This window comes from Dromiciops gliroides, chromosome 1 (assembly GCF_019393635.1).
Source record: "Dromiciops gliroides isolate mDroGli1 chromosome 1, mDroGli1.pri, whole genome shotgun sequence".
NCBI classification, from domain to species: domain Eukaryota; kingdom Metazoa; phylum Chordata; class Mammalia; order Microbiotheria; family Microbiotheriidae; genus Dromiciops; species Dromiciops gliroides.
The window spans coordinates 622,678,599-622,699,539 of record NC_057861.1 but is presented as its reverse complement, the minus strand read 5'-3'; the positions used below and the strand labels follow the sequence as shown (position 1 = coordinate 622,699,539).

The following is a 20,941-nucleotide window of genomic DNA, read 5'->3' as shown; positions in this document are numbered from 1 at the left end:
GAGAGTGGTAGATCAATGGAGTAGGCTAGGCACAGGAAATGCAGTAGCAAATGACACTAGTAATGTAGTGTTTGATAAACCCAAAGACTCCAGCTTCTGGGATAGGAACTCAGTATTTGACAAAAACTGCTGGGAAAACTGGAAGATAGTATGGCAGAAATTAGGCATAGACCAACATCTGACACCTTATACTAAAATAAGGTCAAAATGGATACATGACTTAGACATAAGAGGTGATACCATGGGTAAATTAGGAGAGAAAGGAATAGTCCTACCTATCAGATCTTTGGAAAGGAAAACAGTTTATGACCAAACAAGAGATAACAAACAGAAGCAATGCATCCAAAATTAGAAGGGAGGCAGAAAGCTGGGAAACAATTTTTGTGGCCAGTACTTCTGGTAAAGGCCTCATCTCTAAAATATATAGGGAACTAAATCAAATTAAGTCACTCCCCAATTGAGAAATAGTCAAAGGATATGAACAGGCAGTTTTCTGATGAAGAAACCAAAGCTATCTATTCCCATATGAAAAAATGCTCTAAATCTCTAAAGATTAGAGAGATACAAATTAAAACAACTCTGAGGTACCACCTAACACCTATCAGATTGGCTAAAATGACAAAAAAGGAAAATAATAAATGTTGGAGAAGCTGTGGGAAAATTGGAACACTAATGCATTGTTGGTGGAGCTGTGAACTGATCCAACCATTCTGGAGAGCAATTTGGAATTATGCCCAAAGGGCGATAAAGCTGTTCATACCCTTTGACCCAGCAATACCACTTTTGGGTCTTTTTCCCAAAGAAATCATGGAAAGGGGAAAGGGACCCACATGTACAAAAATATTTATAGCTGCTCTTTATGTGGTGGCAAGGAATTGGAAGTTGAGGAGATGCCCATCAATTGGGGAATGGCTGGACAAGTTGTGGTATATGAATACAATGGAATACTACTGTGCTGTAAGAAATGATGAGCAGGAAGAGTTCAGAGAAACCTGGAGGGTCTTACGTGAGCTGATGATGAGTGAGATGAGCAGAACCAGAAGAACATTGTACACAGTATCATCAACATTGAGTGTTGACCTACTGTGATGGACTATATTCTTCTCACCAATGCAATGGTACAGAAGAGTTCCAGGGAACTCATGATAGAAGAGGATCTCCAAATCCAAGAAAAAAAAAAAAAGAACTGTGGAGTATAGATGCTGAATGAACCATACTATTTCTTTTGGTTTTGGTGCTGTTGTTTCTTCTATTTTGAGGTTTTTCATCATTGCTCTGATTCTTCTCTTATAACATGACTAATGCAGAAATAGGATTAATTAGGGTTAGGGTTAGGGTTAGATTACCTGCTGTCTAGGGGAGGAGGAAGGGAGGGAGAAAAACTTGAAATTGGAAAGCTTGTATAAACAAAAGTTGAGAACTATCTGTACATGTAATGGGAAAAAAAATAAAATACTTTATTAATTAAAAAAAAATTGATGTCAAGGGCAGCTAGGTGGCACAGTGGATAGAGCACCAGCCCTTGATTCAGAAGGACCTGAGTTCAAATGCGGCCTCAGATACTTGACACTTACTAGCTGTGTGACCCTGGGCAAGTCACTTAACCCTCATTGCCCCGCCCCCCCCAATTTATGTCAAAATTTGTTTTTAACATGTAATTTGGGAAAATTTAAATTCTAAAAAAAAAAAAATCCAACTAAGTAGTTATCATAAGGACATTTAATGGAAAAATCAGACAACAATAAAAGAGATCTATAAAATCTGAGAGATCTGTAAAGGATAATGATATATGTAATGGATTATGACATGAAAAAGGGAAGGATACCAAAGACTTGGGAGAAAAATTCAATCCTTTTTATTACCCCTCTTAAAAGACAACATAATCACCAACCAATATACAGCAACTTTTTCATAATTATACAATTTCTCATAAGAATAATCTACACACTTTGAGGACATCTTTGATGAAAGTTTAAAAGATGAGGCAGGCCAGTTTTTGTACAAACAGAAGCAATGCATCAAAAATTAGAAGGGAGGCAGAAAGCTGGGAAACAAATTTTATATCCAGTATTTCTAATAAGGGCCTTGTTTCTAAAATATATCAGGAACTAAATCAAATTTATAAGAATGCAAGTCATTCCCCAATTGAGAAATGGTCAAAGGATATTAACAGGCAGTTTTCAGATGAAGAAATCAAAGCTTTCTATTGCCATATGAAAAAAATGCTCTAAATCACTATTGACTAGAGAAATGCAAATTAAAACAACTCTAAGGTACCACCTAACACCCATCAGATTGGCTAATATGACAAAAAAGGAAAATAACAAATGTTGGAGAAGCTGTGGAAAAATTGGAACACTAATGCATTGCTGATGGAGCTGTGAACTAATCCAACCACTCTGGAGAGCAATTTGGAACTATGGCCAAAGGGCTATAAAGCTGTGCATACCCTTTGATGCAGCAATACCACTATTAGGTCTTTTTCCCAAAGAGATCATAAAAAAGGGAAAAGAACCTACATGTACAAAAATATTTATAGCTGCTCTTTTCGTGGTGGCAAGGAATTGGAAATGGAGGGGATGCCTATCAATTGGGGAATGGCTGAACAAGTTGTGATATATGAATGTAACGGAATACTATTGTGCTGTAAGAAACAATGGGTAGACGGATTTCAGAGAAACCTGGAAGGACTTACATGAACTGATGCTGAGTGAGATGAGCAGAACCAGGAAAACACTGTACACAGTATCAACAACATTGTGTGTTGATCAATTGTGATAGACTTGACTCTTCTCAGCAAGTCCAAGATAGTTCCAAAGGACTCATGATGGAAAATGCTCTCCAAATCCAGAGAAAAGGAACTGTGGAATCTGGATGCAGATTGAACCATGCTATTTCTATTTTTTTTGTAGTTTTTCTTTTTTGAGGTTTTTCCTTTTTGCTCTGATTCTTCTTTCACAGCATGACTGATGCAGAAATGTGGTTAATGTGATTGTACATATAACTTATATCAAATTGTTTGCTGTCTTGGGAAGAGGGGGAGAAAAATTTGAAACCAGAAATCTTATAAAAACAAATGTTGAAAACTATTTCTACGTGTAACTGGAAAATAATAAAATACTTTTATGGGAAAAAAATAAAAGATGAGTCAGGCCTCTGTAAATCATTCCCTACGGTAAGCAAGATCACATCTCTAGTCTTCACCTACCAAAAACCTACCAAAAAGTTGAATGAATTTGAGATTGCATTGTGTTTATTGTTTGATTATTTTTAAAAAGCATTTGAGTGGGGCAGCTAGGTGGTGCAGTGGATAAAGCACTGGCCCTGGAGTCAGAAGGACCTGAGTTCAAATTCGACCTCAGACACTTAACACTTACTAGCTGTGTGACCCTGAGCAAGTCACTTAACCCCAATTGCCTCACCAAAAAAAAAAAACAAAAAAAACCCCCAACCTTAAAAAAAAGAAAAAAAAACACATTTGATTAAGGATAGCAAAGTATTTCCTTAAAAGATTCTCCTCTAATGAAGTATCTCCCCTGGAAATATAAATTTTATCCAAAATTTCTTTAAAGTTTTGATGATCCTATGATCATTAATGTCAAATGAAGAACACAGGAAGACATTCTAAACCAAAGGTTAGCCACTATTATGGAAAACATCTAGAATACAATCTAAAAGGAAGAGATGATTTCTCTACAGATCACAGATTTTAGAGTTGAAAGCAACCTTAGAAGTTACCTAATCTAACTTCCTCATTTAGTAAATTAGATAATAGTGGCCCAGAGAGGTTAAATGACATGCAAAAGGTCATCTAGGGAGAAAGCAGCAAAACCAGGATTTTAACTCTGGTCCTCTGACTCTAAATTTAGTTCTTTTCCACTGCACAAGTTGTGTGCAAAATATAAGATACCCCAATAACAGGACAAATATATCAATTTTCAGAAAGAGGGAAAATGAAATCTATAAGCAAAGAGCAATGAGCCTGACTTAATTCCTGACAAAATTCTAGAATGTATGATTAAAGGGATGGTTCTGAGTATTTAGAAAGTGATTCGTTAAGAGCCAAGATGAGCCCTTCAAGAATGGGTCATGTTGGGGACAGCTAGGTGGCACAGTGGATAAAGCACTGGCCCTGAATTCAGGAGGACCTTAGTTCAAATCGGACCTCAGACACTTGACACTTACTAGTTGTGTGACCCTGGGCAAGTTACTTAACCCTCATTGCCCCACAAAAAAGAAAAAGAAAAAAAAATTAATATCATAAAGAGATTCAGATCTACCAAGAATGGATCATGCCAGCTTAACTTCATTTTTTTTTCTGATAGTGTTATTAGTTTGGTAGGTCAGAGGAATACCATAAGCTAGAATACTTCAATTTCAGTAAAGTACCTCAAAAACTCTCATGCTATCCTTGTAGACAGGATGCAGAATCCAAAAAGCAGTCATAATGGATTCATGTCATTTTGGAATGGAGTTGCTAGATGCATATCCCAGAGATTTATACTTGGCTTTATACTATTCAACATTTTTAACAATTACTTGAATGAAGGTATAAGTGGTTTGTGTTATCAAATTTGCAAACAACATGAAGCTAGAAGGAAGGGCCAATGCAGTAGAAAACAGAATTAGTATCAAAAAGGACTTCCATGAGCCAAAACAATGCATTGGACCTCCTAAGCTGAAATTCAATAAAGATAAATTTAAAGTCTTAAATTTGGGTTAAAAAAAGTAAACTTCACAAGTGCAAAATATGGCAAATATGCCTAAATAATAGTTTTGCCTCAGAAAAAGATGGAGATTTTAGTGTAATGCTACCTCAGTGAGTCGACAGCATGATATGACAACTATACAAGCTAACACTATCATAGACTACATGAAGAAAAGGCAAAGCAATCAAAAAAGACTGCCGGTAGTAATAGAGTTGTCATATACCTGGTTGGACATTTGGAATATTGTATATAATTCTGACATTTTAGGAAAGGCATTAATATATAGGTATTTATTTCAAAATAGGAGATGAGGACAGTAAAAGATGCTATGCCTTAAAAGAATTGGTTTCATGAACTAGGAATGTTTAGCCAACAGATGATTAGTGGGGATTGGTTTTTGGGAGGGGCTTGACAGCTTCTTTCAAGTATTTAAAAGACTGTCATGAAAAAGAGGTATCAACTTGTTCTTCTTGGTCCCAGGGAACAGAACTAGTGACAGCAGATGAGTTACAAGGACAGACAGGGCTAATCTTTGGAGGAAGCCCCTAACAATCAGAAATAATTTAAGAGTGGAATGCACTACCACAGAAGGTGGATTCTTTCTCTAGACATTGACTACTTATCTGTGACATTATAAAGACAATTACTATTCAGATATAGGCCTAGATCGTCTCAGAAATCCCTTCCAAATCTGAAATTCTGCAAAAATGGCAGCATTTTCAGAGAGCATCCAGGATAGAGAAGGTAAGTAAAAACTGTGTTCTATACAAAACAATTAAAAACAATGTGGATTTTCACACATTGAAAATTGGGAGAAAATACTTAGGAGGAACATATTCTATTTAAATATATGAATGGTTGTTTTGTGAAAAAAGAAATTAAACTCATCTCTAGGAAAATGGATCAATGGGTGAAAGTTACAGGAGACATATATATACTCAATATATGGAAGAGCTTCCTAATAATTAGAGTTGATATATAACAAACAGCCCAATGAAGCAATCAATAAGCTTTTTTTTTTTTTTTGGGGGGGGTGGTGGGGGTGTCATTGAAGGTCTTGCAGGGATAGGCTAGATGACCTCTAGTTTGGGATGTTATAGAATGGATTCCTGCATTAGGCAACGGGTCAAGCTAGAAGACCTCAGCAACTTTTTCATACTCTCTATAAGATTCTTTGCTTCACATTGTGGTTTTACCATTTCATGATTTTGTGTCTTATCTCCTCAACTAAACTGTCTGTTTCTTTTTTGTTTTGGTTTTTTTGTGGGGCAATGAGGATCACACAGCTATTAAGTGTCAAGTGTCTGAGGCCGGATTTGAACTCAGGTCCTCCTGAATGCAGGACTGGTGCTTTATCCACTGTGCCACCTAGTTGCCCCATAACTGTTCTTGAAGAGGAAGTACCATTGTTAAACTCTTTTTTTATCTTCCTCCATGCCAAACATAATATTCTTCATGTTGCCAGCATTCAATAAATTCTTGTATGCTGAATGAATACAGGATCAAGTAACTTCAGGGAAAAAGAATGGAGTTTTGTGGTTTTAAAGAACTAATGGAAAGGTAAACTAATTCACAACTATAAGCTTTTGTGGCAAACAACAGGTTTTCAATAGTCAAATGGAATACTCTGACATGTAGAGAACAAGAAGGTCAAACACCCTCATTTTACAGATAAAGAAGCTAAGCCTTGGGGCAGCTAGATGGTGCAGTGGACAGAGCACTGGCCCTGGATTCATGAGTACCTGAGTTCAAATCCGGCCTCAGACACTTAACACTTACTAGCTGTGTGACCCTGGGCAAGTCACTTAACCCCAATTGCCTTACTAAAAACAAAACAAAACAAAACAAACAAACAAAAAAAGAAGCTAAGCCTCAAACATGTTAAATGACTTGCCTATGGTCAAACCAGTAACAAGTGGCAAAGCCAGGACCAGAATCAAATCAAGTATTCTTTCCATTGCACTATGAATCTTCCCTTTTAAAGTGTTGGTTCTTAAAGGGTGGTTGGGGGAAACCATCATTCTCTATAAGGGTCTCTCTAGGAAGAAGTTTCCTATGCTAATCTATTGTTTGTGTGAGGTGCACAGCTAACAGAAGGAGAAAAGATCACTATCAATGATTAAAAATTTCTCAACTGCAGTTTATGAGAATAGTTAACAGGAACCTGAAAAAGAAAGCCTGAAAGGAGAAAACCACCCAGTTAGTTTCTACTATCCCTTCACTCTAGACAAAAAGTAGAGAAAAAGAAACACAGAAAAGTCTGCTACAGAAAAATCCCACAACCTTTTGGGCTACTACATTTCCTCCATGAACAGACTACCCATTCAAGAGCCCTTTTATCTTTGACAGATGCCTCTGCCAAGACATCTACTGCCTGCTAACTAGAGTCATCTACCTGGGAAATATATTTCCCTGACCCCTTTCACAGTTAATGCTCTCTTCACAAGATCTCTCATACAGAGAAATCATTGAATTTCTCAGAAGTGTTAAGGAGTAGAAAGAACACTATGGTAAGAATTAGGCAACTCCAGCTTTAGTTTGGTTCCTGCCACTAATTTGTGGTATGACTCTGAGCTGCATAATCGTATAATGAGGAGAATGATACGCTCTCCTAGGTCCCTTCTAGCTCTGACACTGTATGACTTTATGATTAATATTTAAAGAGTAGTCTGTCTAGTGGAAGACACCATAAAAGAAAGTGAATGGAAGGAAGGACAAATAGTCATCACCCTAGGATACAGTTGCAGACAAATGTCACTATATACATATATTTAGAAAACTATAAATTAACATTATTTGTTTTATGCATATTTATAAACATTTTCCAATCTGCCTTGGGCCACACCTGGGAATTTTGTAGGCCATCAGTGGCCTCTGGTATAGAGCTAGGCCTCTTGTCAGGAAAAAGTGAATTCCAAATTGGCCTTAGACATTTACAAACTCTGTGACTCTGGGTAAGTCACAAACTCTATCTAGTTTAGTTTTCTCAGTAAAATGAGAGTAATAATACCTACTTCCCAAAGTTGTTGGGAGTATTAGATAAGATATTTGTGAAGTACTTAGCTCAGTGCCTGGCACATAGTAGGCATGTAATAAATAAGTTCTTTCTTTGTGGCTCACCCTGGAACCCACCTTCCCAATTACCAAGATGTGGAACAGAAGTCTCATTTTAAATATAGACTGAAAGGGGCAGCTAGGTGGCACAGTAGATAGAGCACTGGCCCTAGAGTCAGGAGGACCTGAGTTCAAATCCGGCCTCAGACACTTAACACTTACTAGCTGTGTGACCCTGGGCAAGTCACTTAACCCCAACTGCCTCACCAAAATAAATAAATAAATACAAATTTAAAAATAGAAGGCTGTAAATATAGACTGAAAGATGCCTTTCAATTCAAACGTGGAAGGCAAAGGTTTGTTCTCAGACCATTTAAAAGCAGCAATTACCAAAATGATTTGGCACCAGTTAAGAAAAAAAGGATGATCGATGGAATAGATTAGGTTATATAACATACGTAAGCAAATGAACACAGTGACTTAGTGTTTGATAAATCCAAAGACCCCAGTTATTAGGGTAAAAACTAATTATTTGACAAAAACTGCCGAAAAACTGGAAGGCAGATCAGCAGAAACTAGATATAAACCAACATCTCACACCATTTATCAACATAAATTCCAAATGAGTATGTGACTTAAATATAAAGAGTGATATCATTTTTAAAATTACAGGAGCAAGGGGAAAAAATTTCTCTTGGACCTATGGAGAGGTAAAGAATTCACAACTAAAGGGATAGAGAGGATCACATGAAATAAAATGGACAATGTGAATACACAAAATTTAAAAGTTTTTGCATAAATGATCCAATGAAGCTAGGATCTGAATAGAAACAGTTACCTGGGGAAAAATCTTTGCAAAAAGTTTCTCTCATAGGTGTCATTTCTAAGACATATGTATGCATGTATGTAACGAATTTAAATTTATATGAGCCATTGCCTCATTAAATGTTCAAAGGTTATAAGCAAGGAATTCTCAAGGGAAGAAATCCAAGCCATCAGCAGCCGTATTTTTTTTAAATGTTCCAAATCATTAATAATTAGGAAAAAGTAAATAAAAATGATTCTGAGGTTCACCTTCAGGCCCATCATATTGACAAAGACAACAACAAAGGAAAATGATAAACGTTGTAGGGGCTATAGGAAAATAGGCACACGGATGCACTGTTGGGGCTGCTTCCCACAGTCATTATAGAAAACAATTTGGAACAATGACCAAAAAGTTACTAAGTTGTGCACACCCTTTGATGCAGCAATACCACTACTGGAACTATACCCTCACAAGAGAACAAAGACCAAAAGGTCCTCTTTTTTTGGTAATAGCAAAGAACTGGAAAACTAAGGAAGTGCCCATCAGCTGGGGGGGGGGGGAAGAGGGTAGCTGAACAAATTAAATAGATGAATTAATGTATACTGTCGTAGTATGAGAAGAGACTGTTTCTGTGAAAACTGGGAAGAATTCTACGAACTGATGCAGAGTTAAAGAACAAAAAGCAGAGCAAAAAGAACAACTTATACTATTAGAACAAAATTATAAAAATGAACAATTTTTTGGAAGACTTAAATCTGATCAACCATGATTCCAGAGGACTAATAATGAAGAATGCCACTCACCTTCAGATACACAGGTAGATGGACTAATAAGTATCATGAAAAGAAGACATTTTTGGACATTTGGGAATTAGTTTTGTTGCCTAACTATGCTTACTTGTTACAATGGTTTTATTTTTATTGTTTTTTTCCCTAATGAGGGAGAAGAAAGTAGAAAAATAAATATTTTAAAAATGAAATTTAATTTTTTGAAAAGGAAGCAGGCAAATGGGAAAAATATTTGTAGCAAGTTTAAGGTCTCGTTTCCAAGATATATAAGGAACTGATGCCAATTTATAAGAGTCATTTGCTGATTGATGATGATCAAAGTGGGAGCCAAGATGGCAGAGGAAAGGCAGTGAGCTCCCCAACTCATGACATGATCGCTCCAAAAAACATCCAAATAAGGTCATAGGAAAATACCCTGAGCAGCAAAACTCACAGAAGAATGTGCTGAAATCATCTTCTAACCAAGAACGGCTTGGAAGGTCAGAAGGAGGGGGCTGCTGTGCTGATACAGGAGTCAGGCCCAAGCCCACAGTCACCCTGACACAGATCCAGTCTCAGGAAGTCCTCACCAGAGAAGGAGACCCCCCCAGAGCCTCTGAATCAGCTGAAGCACCAGTGTCATCTGGAACTAAGCTCACAGTCTGGTGAGTGGGCTGAGCCCTGGGCAGGGGAGAGACTACAGGGGTCTATGCTGGTGCTAAGGCAGAACTTGGAGTTTACACCCCTACTGAGAACCAGGTGGTAGGCTCCAGTAGAAGTGGCCCAGGTGGGGGAGGGGCACGGGCTCCTCAGAGCTAACAACCGCAACACACAAAGCTGGTTGATTGGCAAGTTGGTCTGGGGTCATCTAGGACCAGGAAACAGGCTGGGCAAGGGAAGAACCTGATTCTCCTTAAATCATACCACCTGGGACTTCTTAAGCTTGGGATACTGCAGCCTGGAAACAGTGCCCCACTTTAAGGAGCTAAAAGTCTAGTAAAAGAAAGGCAAGATGAGCTGACAGAGAAAGGTGAGGACCATAGAAAGTTTCTTCAGTAACAAGGAAGACCAAGGGGCACCCTCAGAGGAAGATGTCAACAGCAGGGCCCCTATATCTAAAGCTTTCAAGAAAAATACAAATTGGTCTCAGGCCATAGAGGTGCTCAAAAAGGACTTTGAAGATAAAATTAGAGAGGTAGAGGAAAAAATGGAAAGAGAAATGAGGGTGATGCAGGAAAGACATGAGAAAAAAGTCAACAGCTTGAAAAGTCAAATGGAAAAGCAGGTACAAAAGCTCTCTGATGAAAATAATTGCCTAAGAATTAGGATTGGACAAATGGAAGCCAGTGACTTTAGGAGAAACCAAGACACAATAAAGCAAATCCAAACAAATAAAAAAATAGAGGGCAATGTGAAATATCTTCTGGGAAAAACTGCTGACCTGGAAGAGAGGTCCAGGAGAGATCATTTGAAAATTATTGGTCTTCCTGAAAACCATGATCAAGGAAAGAGCTTAGACACCATCTTCCAAGATATTCTCAGGGAAAATTGCCCTGAAATTCTAGAAGAAGAAGCTAAGATAGAAATTGAAAGAATCCACTGATCACCTCCAGAAAGAGATCCCAAAAAGAAAACTCCTAGGAATATTATAGCCAAATTCCAGAGCTCTCAGGTCAAGGAGAAAATATTGCAAGCTGCCAAAAAGAAAGAATTCAAGTACTGTGGAGCCCCAGTCAGGATAGCACAAGATCTAGCAGCTTCTACATTAAAGGACTGGAGGGCATGGAATGTGATATTCCAAAGGGCAAAGGAAATGGGATTACAACCAAGAATCACCTACCCAGCAAAACTCGGCATTATCTTTCAGTGGAAAAAATGGGACTTTAATGAAAAAAAAAAATTTCAGATATTTGTGATGAAAAGACCTGAACTGAATGGCAAATTTGACTTTCAAATACAAGACACTAGAGAACCATAAAAAAAGAATTGGAGCTGGGGGACATACCTGGGGTCGTACAGTGGGCAACTGTCATGTGTCTGAGGCCAGGTTTTGACTGGGATCCCCCTGGGTCCAGGGGTGATGCTTTGTCCACTGTGTCACTTAGCTAGAGGATAACATCTTTAGGGTTAAATTGAGGGGTGAAGGGAATTCATTGGGGGAGGGGGAAGGGCAGAAGCGAAATCCTACATGAAAGTAACAGGAAAAGGTTTATGGAGTGGGGGAAGAGATGGGAGAGGAGCAGGGCAGTAAATGAATTTTACACTCATCAGAAAAGGCTCAAAAATCTTAAACTCATCAGAGCTGCCTCAAGGAGGGACCAATAGACACACCCAAGTGGGTGGAGTAATCTATTTAATCTGGGCAGTAAATGAGCCTAACACTCATCAGAATAGGCTGAAAGACCTCAATCTCATTAGAATTGGCTCAAGGAGGGAATAATTCACACACTCAACTGGGTGGAGTAATCTCTATAACCCTGCAGGAAAATAGGGGGGGGGGGGAAAGGGATAAAGAGAGAGAGGCAAAAGAAGGAAAGGCAGAGTGGGGGAGGGGACAGGCAGAAGCAAATCCCTTTTGAAGAGTGATAGGATGAAAGAAGATGGATAATAGAATAAATATCATGGGGATGGGAATAGGATGGAAGGGAAACAGTTAACAATAGTAATCATGAAAAAGAGAAAAGGGGGAAAAAATTGTACAAAAAATATTTATAGCAATTCTTGGTGGAGGCTAAGAATTGAGAATCAAGGGAATGTCCATCAATTGAGGAATGATGGAAAAAGCTGTGCTATATGATTGTAGTAGAATGGATTTGTGCTACAGGAAATGACAAACAGGATGATCCCCGAAAAACCTGGAAAGACTAATGAACATCGATGTATGGTGAAGTGAGCAGAGCTGAGAGGACATTGTGCATAGTGACAGCAGTATTGTTCAGTGAGTAACTGTGAATGACTTAACTACTCTCAGCAGTACAATGATCCAAGACAATCCCAAGGAACTGATGAGGAAGCTTACTATGCACCCCACAGAAAGAACTGATAAAAAGAACACTTGTGGATTGTACATATATAACCTGATTGCGATCTTGTGGAGGGGGGAGGAAAGGGAGGGAGAAAAATTTGGAACTCTAAATTTTAGGAAAATGAATGTTGAAAACTACCCTTACATGTAAATGGAAAAAAAAATAAATGTTTGTTGAAAGATAATGATCAAAGTATATGAACAGGCAGTTCTCAAAGGAAGAAATCCAATCTATCACAACTATATGATAAAATGATTCAGATCACTAATGATTAAAGGAATGAAAATTAAAGCAACTATGAGGACTTTCCCTCATATCCATCAAATTGGCTAAAACTGACAAAAAGGGAAAATTGGTGATATGGAAAGACAAAGCACATTAATACCCTGTTAGTTGAGCTATGAATTAGTCTAGCTCTTCTAGAAAGCAACTGAGAACTATACCCCAAAAGTCACTAATGTGTATATACTCCCCCCCCCTTTTTTTTGGTGAGGCAATCGGGTTAAGTGACTTGCCCAGGGTCACACAGCCAGCAAGTAGCAAGTGTCTGAGGCCGGATTCGAACTCAGGTACTCCTGAATCCAGAGCCAGTGCTCCATCCACTGTGCCACCTAGCTGCCACTATACTCTTTGACCTAGTAATAACACTAATAGGCTTATAACCCAAAGAAATAAGGGAAAAAAGGAAAAGGACCATATGTACAAAAATATTCAAAGAAACAACACTATAAAAACAAAAAACTGCAAAATAACTTAAGAATTCTGACCAACACAATGAGCAACCAATGACCAAAGGACCAATGATGAACCATGCTACCAATTCTCCTGAAAGAGAAGGAATGGTATAGAATGAGACATATGTATTTTTGGTCATGGCCAATTTGAGAGAAAAAATCAGTTGTTAATGAAAAAAAAAAACCTCTCTAGTTATACAAACTCTTTTCCCCCAAGCATTCTCGACATTAAATATACCCAGTTCTTTAGACTAGTGTTCATATGGCATTATTAACCAGACCACCCACTTCTTTTTTTTGTTTGTTTGTTTGTTTTTTGCAGGGCAATTAGGGTTAAGTGACCCACCCAGGGTCACACAGCTAGTTAAGTGTTAAGTGTCTGAGGCTGGATTTGAACTCAGGTCCTCCTGAATCCAAGGCCAGTGCTTTATCCACTTCGCCACCTAGCTGCCCCTCAGACCACCCACTTCTGAATGCACTGCAGTTTATGAATACTTGGTTGTTTTTTTTTCTTAAGTGAGGCAATTGGGATTAAGTGACTTGCCCAGGGTCACACAGCTAGTAAGTGTTAAGTGTCTGAGGACAGATTTGAACTCAGGTACTCCTGACTCCAGGGCCGGTGCTCTATCCACTGTACCACCTAGCTGCCCCATGAATACTTGTTAAATAGGGCAGCCAGAAATGAGCAGACTACGCCAGATGTGGTCTGACCAGGATCATCACCTCCCTCTTTCTGGACACCAAATTTCATTCATACAGCCTAAACTGCATTAGCCTTTATGGCTGTCCACATCATGTTGCTGACTCTCTAAAATTCATAATGAATCCATGAAAATCCTTAGGGGTTGTTTTCCACACATAATCTTGTAAGATCTCTCTCACATACTCTCCCTAACTATCTGCCTTCTAGTCTTGTGCCAGTTAGACATCTTACAACTTTCTGGATGTTTTGGAAAAAGAAACAGGAATGAAGTTGTAGAAGCTAACAGGCTTGATGTAAGAAAAAAGTTCTTAACAAGCAGAGATCCCCAAAAGGAGAACGGGTTGAGAAGTAGTTGACCTATCCTCACCAGGGGCCTTCAAGCAGAAGCTAGATGACTACTTATTAGATATTGTGGGGGAAGATTCTTGTTTAGGAAGAGGAGGCTGGATTAGATGGCTTCTAATGTTTATTCCAATTCTAAAATTCTATGATAAGAGTACAGTGAAGTTGTTTCTGGGGATGGCAGGCTGTAATGAGCCCAAGTACAAATGTTGCTTAGGGAGCCAGGAATTAATTTATTCTACCAATCACTCTTCAAAAGCCAAGATTAACTCAAGTTTCTATATTGCCTATCAAATAGCAACCTGAAGAAATGAACAAAAGCAAACTGTCTCCAAACAGAAGACTTCAGAAATGCTGCCCAAGGTAAACCTGAAGGGGGCAGCTAGGTGGCGCAGTGGATAGAGCACTGGCCCTGGATTCAGGAGTACCTGAGTTCAAATTTGGCCTCAGACACTTGACACTTACTAGCTGTGTGACCCTGGGCAAGTCACTTAACCCCCATTGCCCCGAAAAACAAACAAACAAACAAAAAACAAAACTCCAAACCAAACCAAAAAACAAAACAAAACCCACAAAGTAAACCTGAAACTTAAATAATATTTTCATCATCAACATTTAAACAGCACTTTAAGGTCTGCAAAGCACTTAACAAGTATTCTTATCAATTGATCCTCATCACAACTGTGAAGCTACTCTTCTTGAATACTAACTGAATTATATACTGCCCCTTGCCTCTAACACCTACTAAGTACTTAACTCTCAAACTAAATGTTACAAATATTCACTGCCAATTCATTAATTAGTTTAATGTTTTTATTCTGTCTATATGTCCTCAACATTTTAAGTCTAGGTCATCATGTTTATGTTAGAAGGCAGGAGCATTTGTACAAGCAACAGAGCATTCAAAAAATGGTTTGGATGACAGATATGACATCACAACACCTGCCAAGTCAGGACTGGAAGAAAATAATATAAATTCTTAGATTGTCTTTCTGTCTTAATTGGTTATTCTCCATCCTCTTCCTATCTCCTAAATGCCAGTACTTACTAACTCAGTTTCTAGCCTTTATTCTTTTCTCTACAGTTTCTTCTCCAACAATCTCACTGAGTTCTACCATTTCAACTACCACTTATACATGAATGAATACTAAAGTTACAACTCTAATTTTGACCTCACTACACAATTCCAGCTGTAGATATTCAAATGCACACTGAACATCCTGACCTGGATATTTAGCAATAATTTAAAATTAAATTTTTAACATGAATTAGGCTGCATATTAGTGCTTTATATTTTTTGGAGTTATTTAAGTTTTACTTTTCTGTGGATATATTTTATTTCTTAGTAGAATCTAAGTTTGAGAATAGGGGCTGGTTCATTCTTTGACTTTATAGCCCTAGTACCTTGACCTCAACATCATGAGGTCATTGGTACTAGTGGAATATAAAGAAAGAATAATCTTGCTAGTACCCAGAACATAGTGGGTGCCTAATAAATGTTAGTTGAATTGCTGGCTCCTCTTCTTAATTTCCATATTTTTGTCAAAGGTACCACTTTCCTACTTCAATCATAGTCAAACTTCAACTCATCTTTGATTTTTTAAAATTTACATCCAATCACCAAATTCTATTGTTTATTTTTCTTAATAACATCTTTCAAATCCATCCTTTCCATTTGTATCCTGTCACCATCCTAGTCCAGTTCTTTACCACCAAATTTCAAGATTATTTCAAGTCAACCAAACTAGTTTCCCTGCATCCAGTTTCTCTCCTCAATCATGCAAAATCCTGCCATACCATTTAAAAATATTGTAAAAATATTTTAACTAACTGGGCCTAATCTGTGGACTTTTGACTGGCTGGCTATCTGACTGCTATTAATTGCCTAAGCCAGTCTGTTAGGGTCCTTTAAAAATTCCCACAACCGCTTCTCCCAAATCGATAAGCAAACAGCCTCTTTCCATTTAACAGCAAAGGATTTATTTAGGTGAATAAATTTAGGGATAAAGGCAACAAAAGAAAAATATGACCTCTCAGCATCTCTGTAGCGTCCTCCTCCACTGTCTAACTGCAAGCCCTCTCTCTTTCTGTACGGTTTCTCTGGCGTCCTTCCTTGCGCCTCCTTGGCGTCCACCTCCTCTCCTTACCATTTCCTTAGTCCTCTCTGCATCTCCTTAGCCTCCTCTGTACCGACCAACCTTCTCCTAGCGGCCCCCCTCTGACCGTCTAACTTCCCCCGTATACAAAAGGCCTCTCTCCTTGGGGACCCCAGGGCCAAGCCCCCACACATATCATCAAGCTAATTGGTTAGCCACCCTAGGGTTGCGGCCAGGGTTCTCAAGGGGCCATGCATACCACGCCCAGGGCTTGAAGGGGCCTTCTGCAGGGCCGTGTCAGGGGCTGGCAGGGTCAAGCTTGGGATCTCTGGAGCAGATCCCCTCAGGGAGGAGGGAGCTGGGGCTTTTTTAAGCTGTCCAGCTGCTGGAGCCCCCTAAGGCTCCAAGGCCCATGGGGCTTCTCAGCTCTGCAGCTGAAGCCACTGAAGCAGAGGGGGAGGGGCCTAAGGCTTTTTAATCTCAGCTCAAAGGCAGGGTCCCCAAATCACAATAAATTCCCACAATACTACTGTTATCATTCAATTTTTTTGGGGGGGGGGGGTGAGGCAATTGGGGTTAAGTGACTTGCCCAGGGTCACACAGCTAGTAAGTGTTAAGTGTCTGACGCCGATTTGAACTCAGGTCTTCCTGAATCCAGGGCCAGTGCTTTAACCACTGCGCCATCTAGCTGCCCCCTCAGCCCACACTTCTTGAAGCCTATGTGCAAGATGTTGTAAAGGATATGAAGATGAAAACACAGTGATCTCTGTCCTTAAGAAGTTTACAAACTTGTGTGTGGGAAAAAAGTAAATACTTCATAGAGAAAATAATTGTGTTCCAAGGTCCCTTCTAGCTCTAAAATTCGATGACTTATACTCGAGCATCAAAGTTTAATGGGAGGGAAAACTCTATGAAGCTTCAAATGAGGAAGGAGATCAGTTTCAGGGAGGGGATTTTCATCCAAAGTGTCATAGGAGCATTCTCATCAAAGACAGATAAAATATCAAAAGGTAGAGATGTGGAGAAAGACACTGAATAAGAAGAACATGGAATGAACAAAGGTAGAGAGGTGGAAAAGTAGAAGATATTTTGGAGGAATCATAAGTTGAATGATTTGGTTAAGAACATACTGGTACAGGGACACCTAGGTGGCACAGTGGATAGAACACTGGCCCTGGATTCAGGAGGACCTGAGTTCAAATCCAGCCGCAGACCCTTGACACTTACTAGCTCTGTGACCCTGGGCAAGTCACTTAACCCCAATTGCCTCACTAAAAAAAACAAAAACAAAAACAAAAAAACAAGCAGCCATCTAATTTTTCCCTGAAACCTCTAGTGATGGGAACTCAAAATGTGTCCTGCAGCAGTTCCTATAAGTTTTTAACTTATTTAGAGTCACAATGTGTCTCTTAGCAACTTCCACTGGCTGCTTCAAATTCTGTCCTCTGGGATCAAATAAATTAAATACCTCTTTTCCATGACAGATACATGAAGAAAGCTAGTATGTCCCTCCAGAGTTCTTTCAATAATCTCTTAGGCATGGTTTCCAGTCTCCTTGCATTGCAAATATTTGGATCCTAGCTAATCAATATTCTTCTGAATATATAGTGCTCAAAAATGAACCTGTTACTCTAGATACAGTCTGACTAGGGTAGAGTACAACAGGATATACTATCCTTTCATTAATGTAGCTTAAGAACACATAGGGTTTTTTACCTATTGCATGATATTCAACTCATGTTGAATTTAATGGCCCACCAAAAACCTGAGATATCTCTTTCCATATGAAGTTTTAGTCATGTCTTTTCCATTCTGTACTTGGGTTAAAAAAATTCAACTGCACTTGCCTTTCCAAATTTTATATTCAGACTACTGTTCTAGAACAAAGGTTCTCAAAGTATACTCTACATTGGGGTCTTCAAAACCCTTTCAGGGTCCACAAAAATCAAAACTATTTTAATAATAATAGTACTAAGACACTTTAAATTTTAATATGGTAAATATCAATAGTTATAAGCACTTAAGCAAAAGTTATTTGGGGAGGGATAAACAATAATTTTTAAGAGTATATTCCTTTTTTTTTGTTTGTTTGGTGAGGCAACTGGGGTTAAATGACTTTCCCAGGGTCACACAGCTAGTAAGTGCCAAGTGTATGAGGCCAGATTTTAACTCAGTTCCTCCTGAATTCAGGGCTGGTGCTCTATTCATTGCGTCACCTAGCTGCCCACTTGACTAGGTTTCAATTCCCATTTGGGGCTTTTAGTTGACCACAAGTTGAATAAGAGCTAGCAGTTATGTTGTGCTAATACTTTTAAAAACACATTAACACAGATTACATTGGAATGCGGTAAATAACAATTCCATCATATCTTATAATAGTTAAACCAAATCTAGAACACTGTGGTTCACAGGCCTAGGTAACACAATAGAAGAATAGTGACAAACAAGAATATATTTGAAGAAAAGTGATTAGGAGTTCTAGAAACCATCTCATAAAAGAAACCTGAAGAAATCAGGGATGTTTAGCCAAGAGAACAGTAAGCAGAGGCAAAATATGTTGAAATAACTGAAGGGACACTATGCAGAAGTAATAAACCTGTTTTGTGTTGCTCCAAAAAGGACTACTGCCAAGAAATAGGCATTATAAAACAGGCATAACTAAGTTTAAGATAAAGATTTTTAAAAAATCAATTACAGGGGGCAGCTAGGTGGTACAGTGGATAAAGCACTGGTTCTGTATTCAGGAGGACCTGAGTTCAAATGTGACTCAGACACTTGACATTAGCTGTGTGACCCTGAGCAAGTCACTTAACCCTCATTGCTGCACCCCCCCAAAAGAAAAAAAATCAATTATAACTTTCCAACTACTAAAAAGGCTACTTTGTGAACAAATGATCTCCTTATCACTGGAGATATATAGAGAGAAACTGAATATCCACTTTCAAGAGATTCTTGCATAGGAACTTGCCCCAAAGTGTTCAGGCTGAGGGATGTGTGTTGATTCTCAACTTAGCCTGACCCTTTGACCATGGTTCATCTTATCCAGCTGAGGTATGTAGTCATTTGTCCTGCCACCATGTCAAAAAAAATCACCCCATTTCCCACCCATTTTTTACCTCTTGCCAAGGATATACAAATAGTATTCCACTGTTACTGGAAGCAGTTGCCTGCCCCATGGTTCTACTCACGATCTCTGTGACTGCCTAGGCCCTAAAGGTCTCTTTCCTGGCTACCAATCCCCAATATCTTCCAATAGGATTTAAGGTCAAAGATAAGGAATGCCTTGTTGTTTTTTAGTTTGTTTTTTTAAATCTGGCACCAAGGGCATTGTTTAATTAATTGATTAAAGTCTGGACTAAATAATCTGAGGTCTTTTCTTACTTGCCCAAATCCTACTCAGTCTCCAAAGCCTACCTTAAGAGAATCCTTCTTCAGGTCCAGTCAAATTTAATCTCTCCCTCTCTTTTAAGCAACTGTCACATTTAGCTCATTCTTCTCTGTGGGCACTTATCACACTCCAACTTGTATTAAATATATATTTTTGTCTTACGTTCATTACTAGCCCTGTAAACTCTCTGAGCCAAGGGCTGATCTTATATTCCCCCATAATAACTACAGCACTAAAGGCACATAGCAAGTCTTCAATGTTTATGGAGCATCAATAAATGAATCTATTTATATATCCATGAACTTGCAGATACCACAGGGTTCGCAAGTTGACATCTTTATTTTTTTTTGCAGGGCAAGGAGGGTTAAGTGACTTGCCCATGGTTATATAGCTAGTAAGTGTCAAGTATCTGAAGCCAGACTTGAACTCAGGTCCTCCTGAATCCAGGGCCAGAGCTTTATCCACTGCACTACCTAGCTGCCCATACAAGTTGATGTCTTTAGGACATTTCCATTAATTTTTGTTACCATTTGTATTTCTGATATGCAGTAAATATTAGTGAATGACTTCTATGTCTCTTCTAAACAACAAATTAAGCTCAATGTGATATCTAGGGGAATAGAGGGCAAAACAGGATGTGTGCACACATGTAAAGCAAGTACTCTCCCAGAGGCTTTAGTACTAAAGAAAGCTGATACTCTCACAAAACCATATAGTTGGACATGAAATTATTCAGGTGTCCTAGGAGTCAGGGAAGATGTGTTGTTCTAACAGGCACAGATTTGGGAGATCCAAATTCTAGTCTCAGCTCTAATATTAACAAGGGGACCTCAGGTAAGCCCTTTCATTTCTCTGGGTCTCAGTTTCAGTTTCTTCATGAAGGGTTTGGACAATATTGTCTCTAAAGTATCTTTCAGTTATGATACTCTGTAATATCCCACAGCTCCCCAAATTCAAGGGAATTCTTACCTTCTAAGACCATGTCACCAACATCCTCCTCTCCATGATTCCTGGAGAAGGGGGACCTCTGAGCAAGATCCAGGCCCACATACTCCTCTTGGGAGTGATACACATTTAGGTCCTCAAATACCACAGGCTCCTGAAACAATGACAGACTCCTCAATTAGTACTTATTTTCTCTGAGATGGTTCTAATTTCTTTGATGAGAAGCAGATATTAAGGTAAAGGGAAAAAGATATAATCGAGGTAAAATAAACTTTTGAGTATTATTACTAATATAGCATAGATGGAAAAATATCAGCAACATAAAGATAGTGGACAGGAGTGGGAGCAGTGAAGAAGCACCTACAAAGA

At 38.7% G+C, this 20,941-nt stretch overlaps 1 protein-coding gene across 3 annotated transcripts in view; it reads right to left on the bottom strand.

Annotated features, from left to right (window-relative positions):
• Positions 1-20,941, bottom strand: part of ZNF200 (zinc finger protein 200) — a 41,191-nt gene that overhangs the window by 11,586 nt on the left and 8,664 nt on the right. For all 3 annotated transcript variants that reach the window (XM_043976969.1, XM_043976970.1, XM_043976971.1), the window contains one exon: positions 20,597-20,726. In XM_043976969.1, the coding sequence (XP_043832904.1) occupies positions 20,597-20,726 (130 nt within the window). The remainder of the gene's footprint in view (positions 1-20,596; positions 20,727-20,941) is intronic.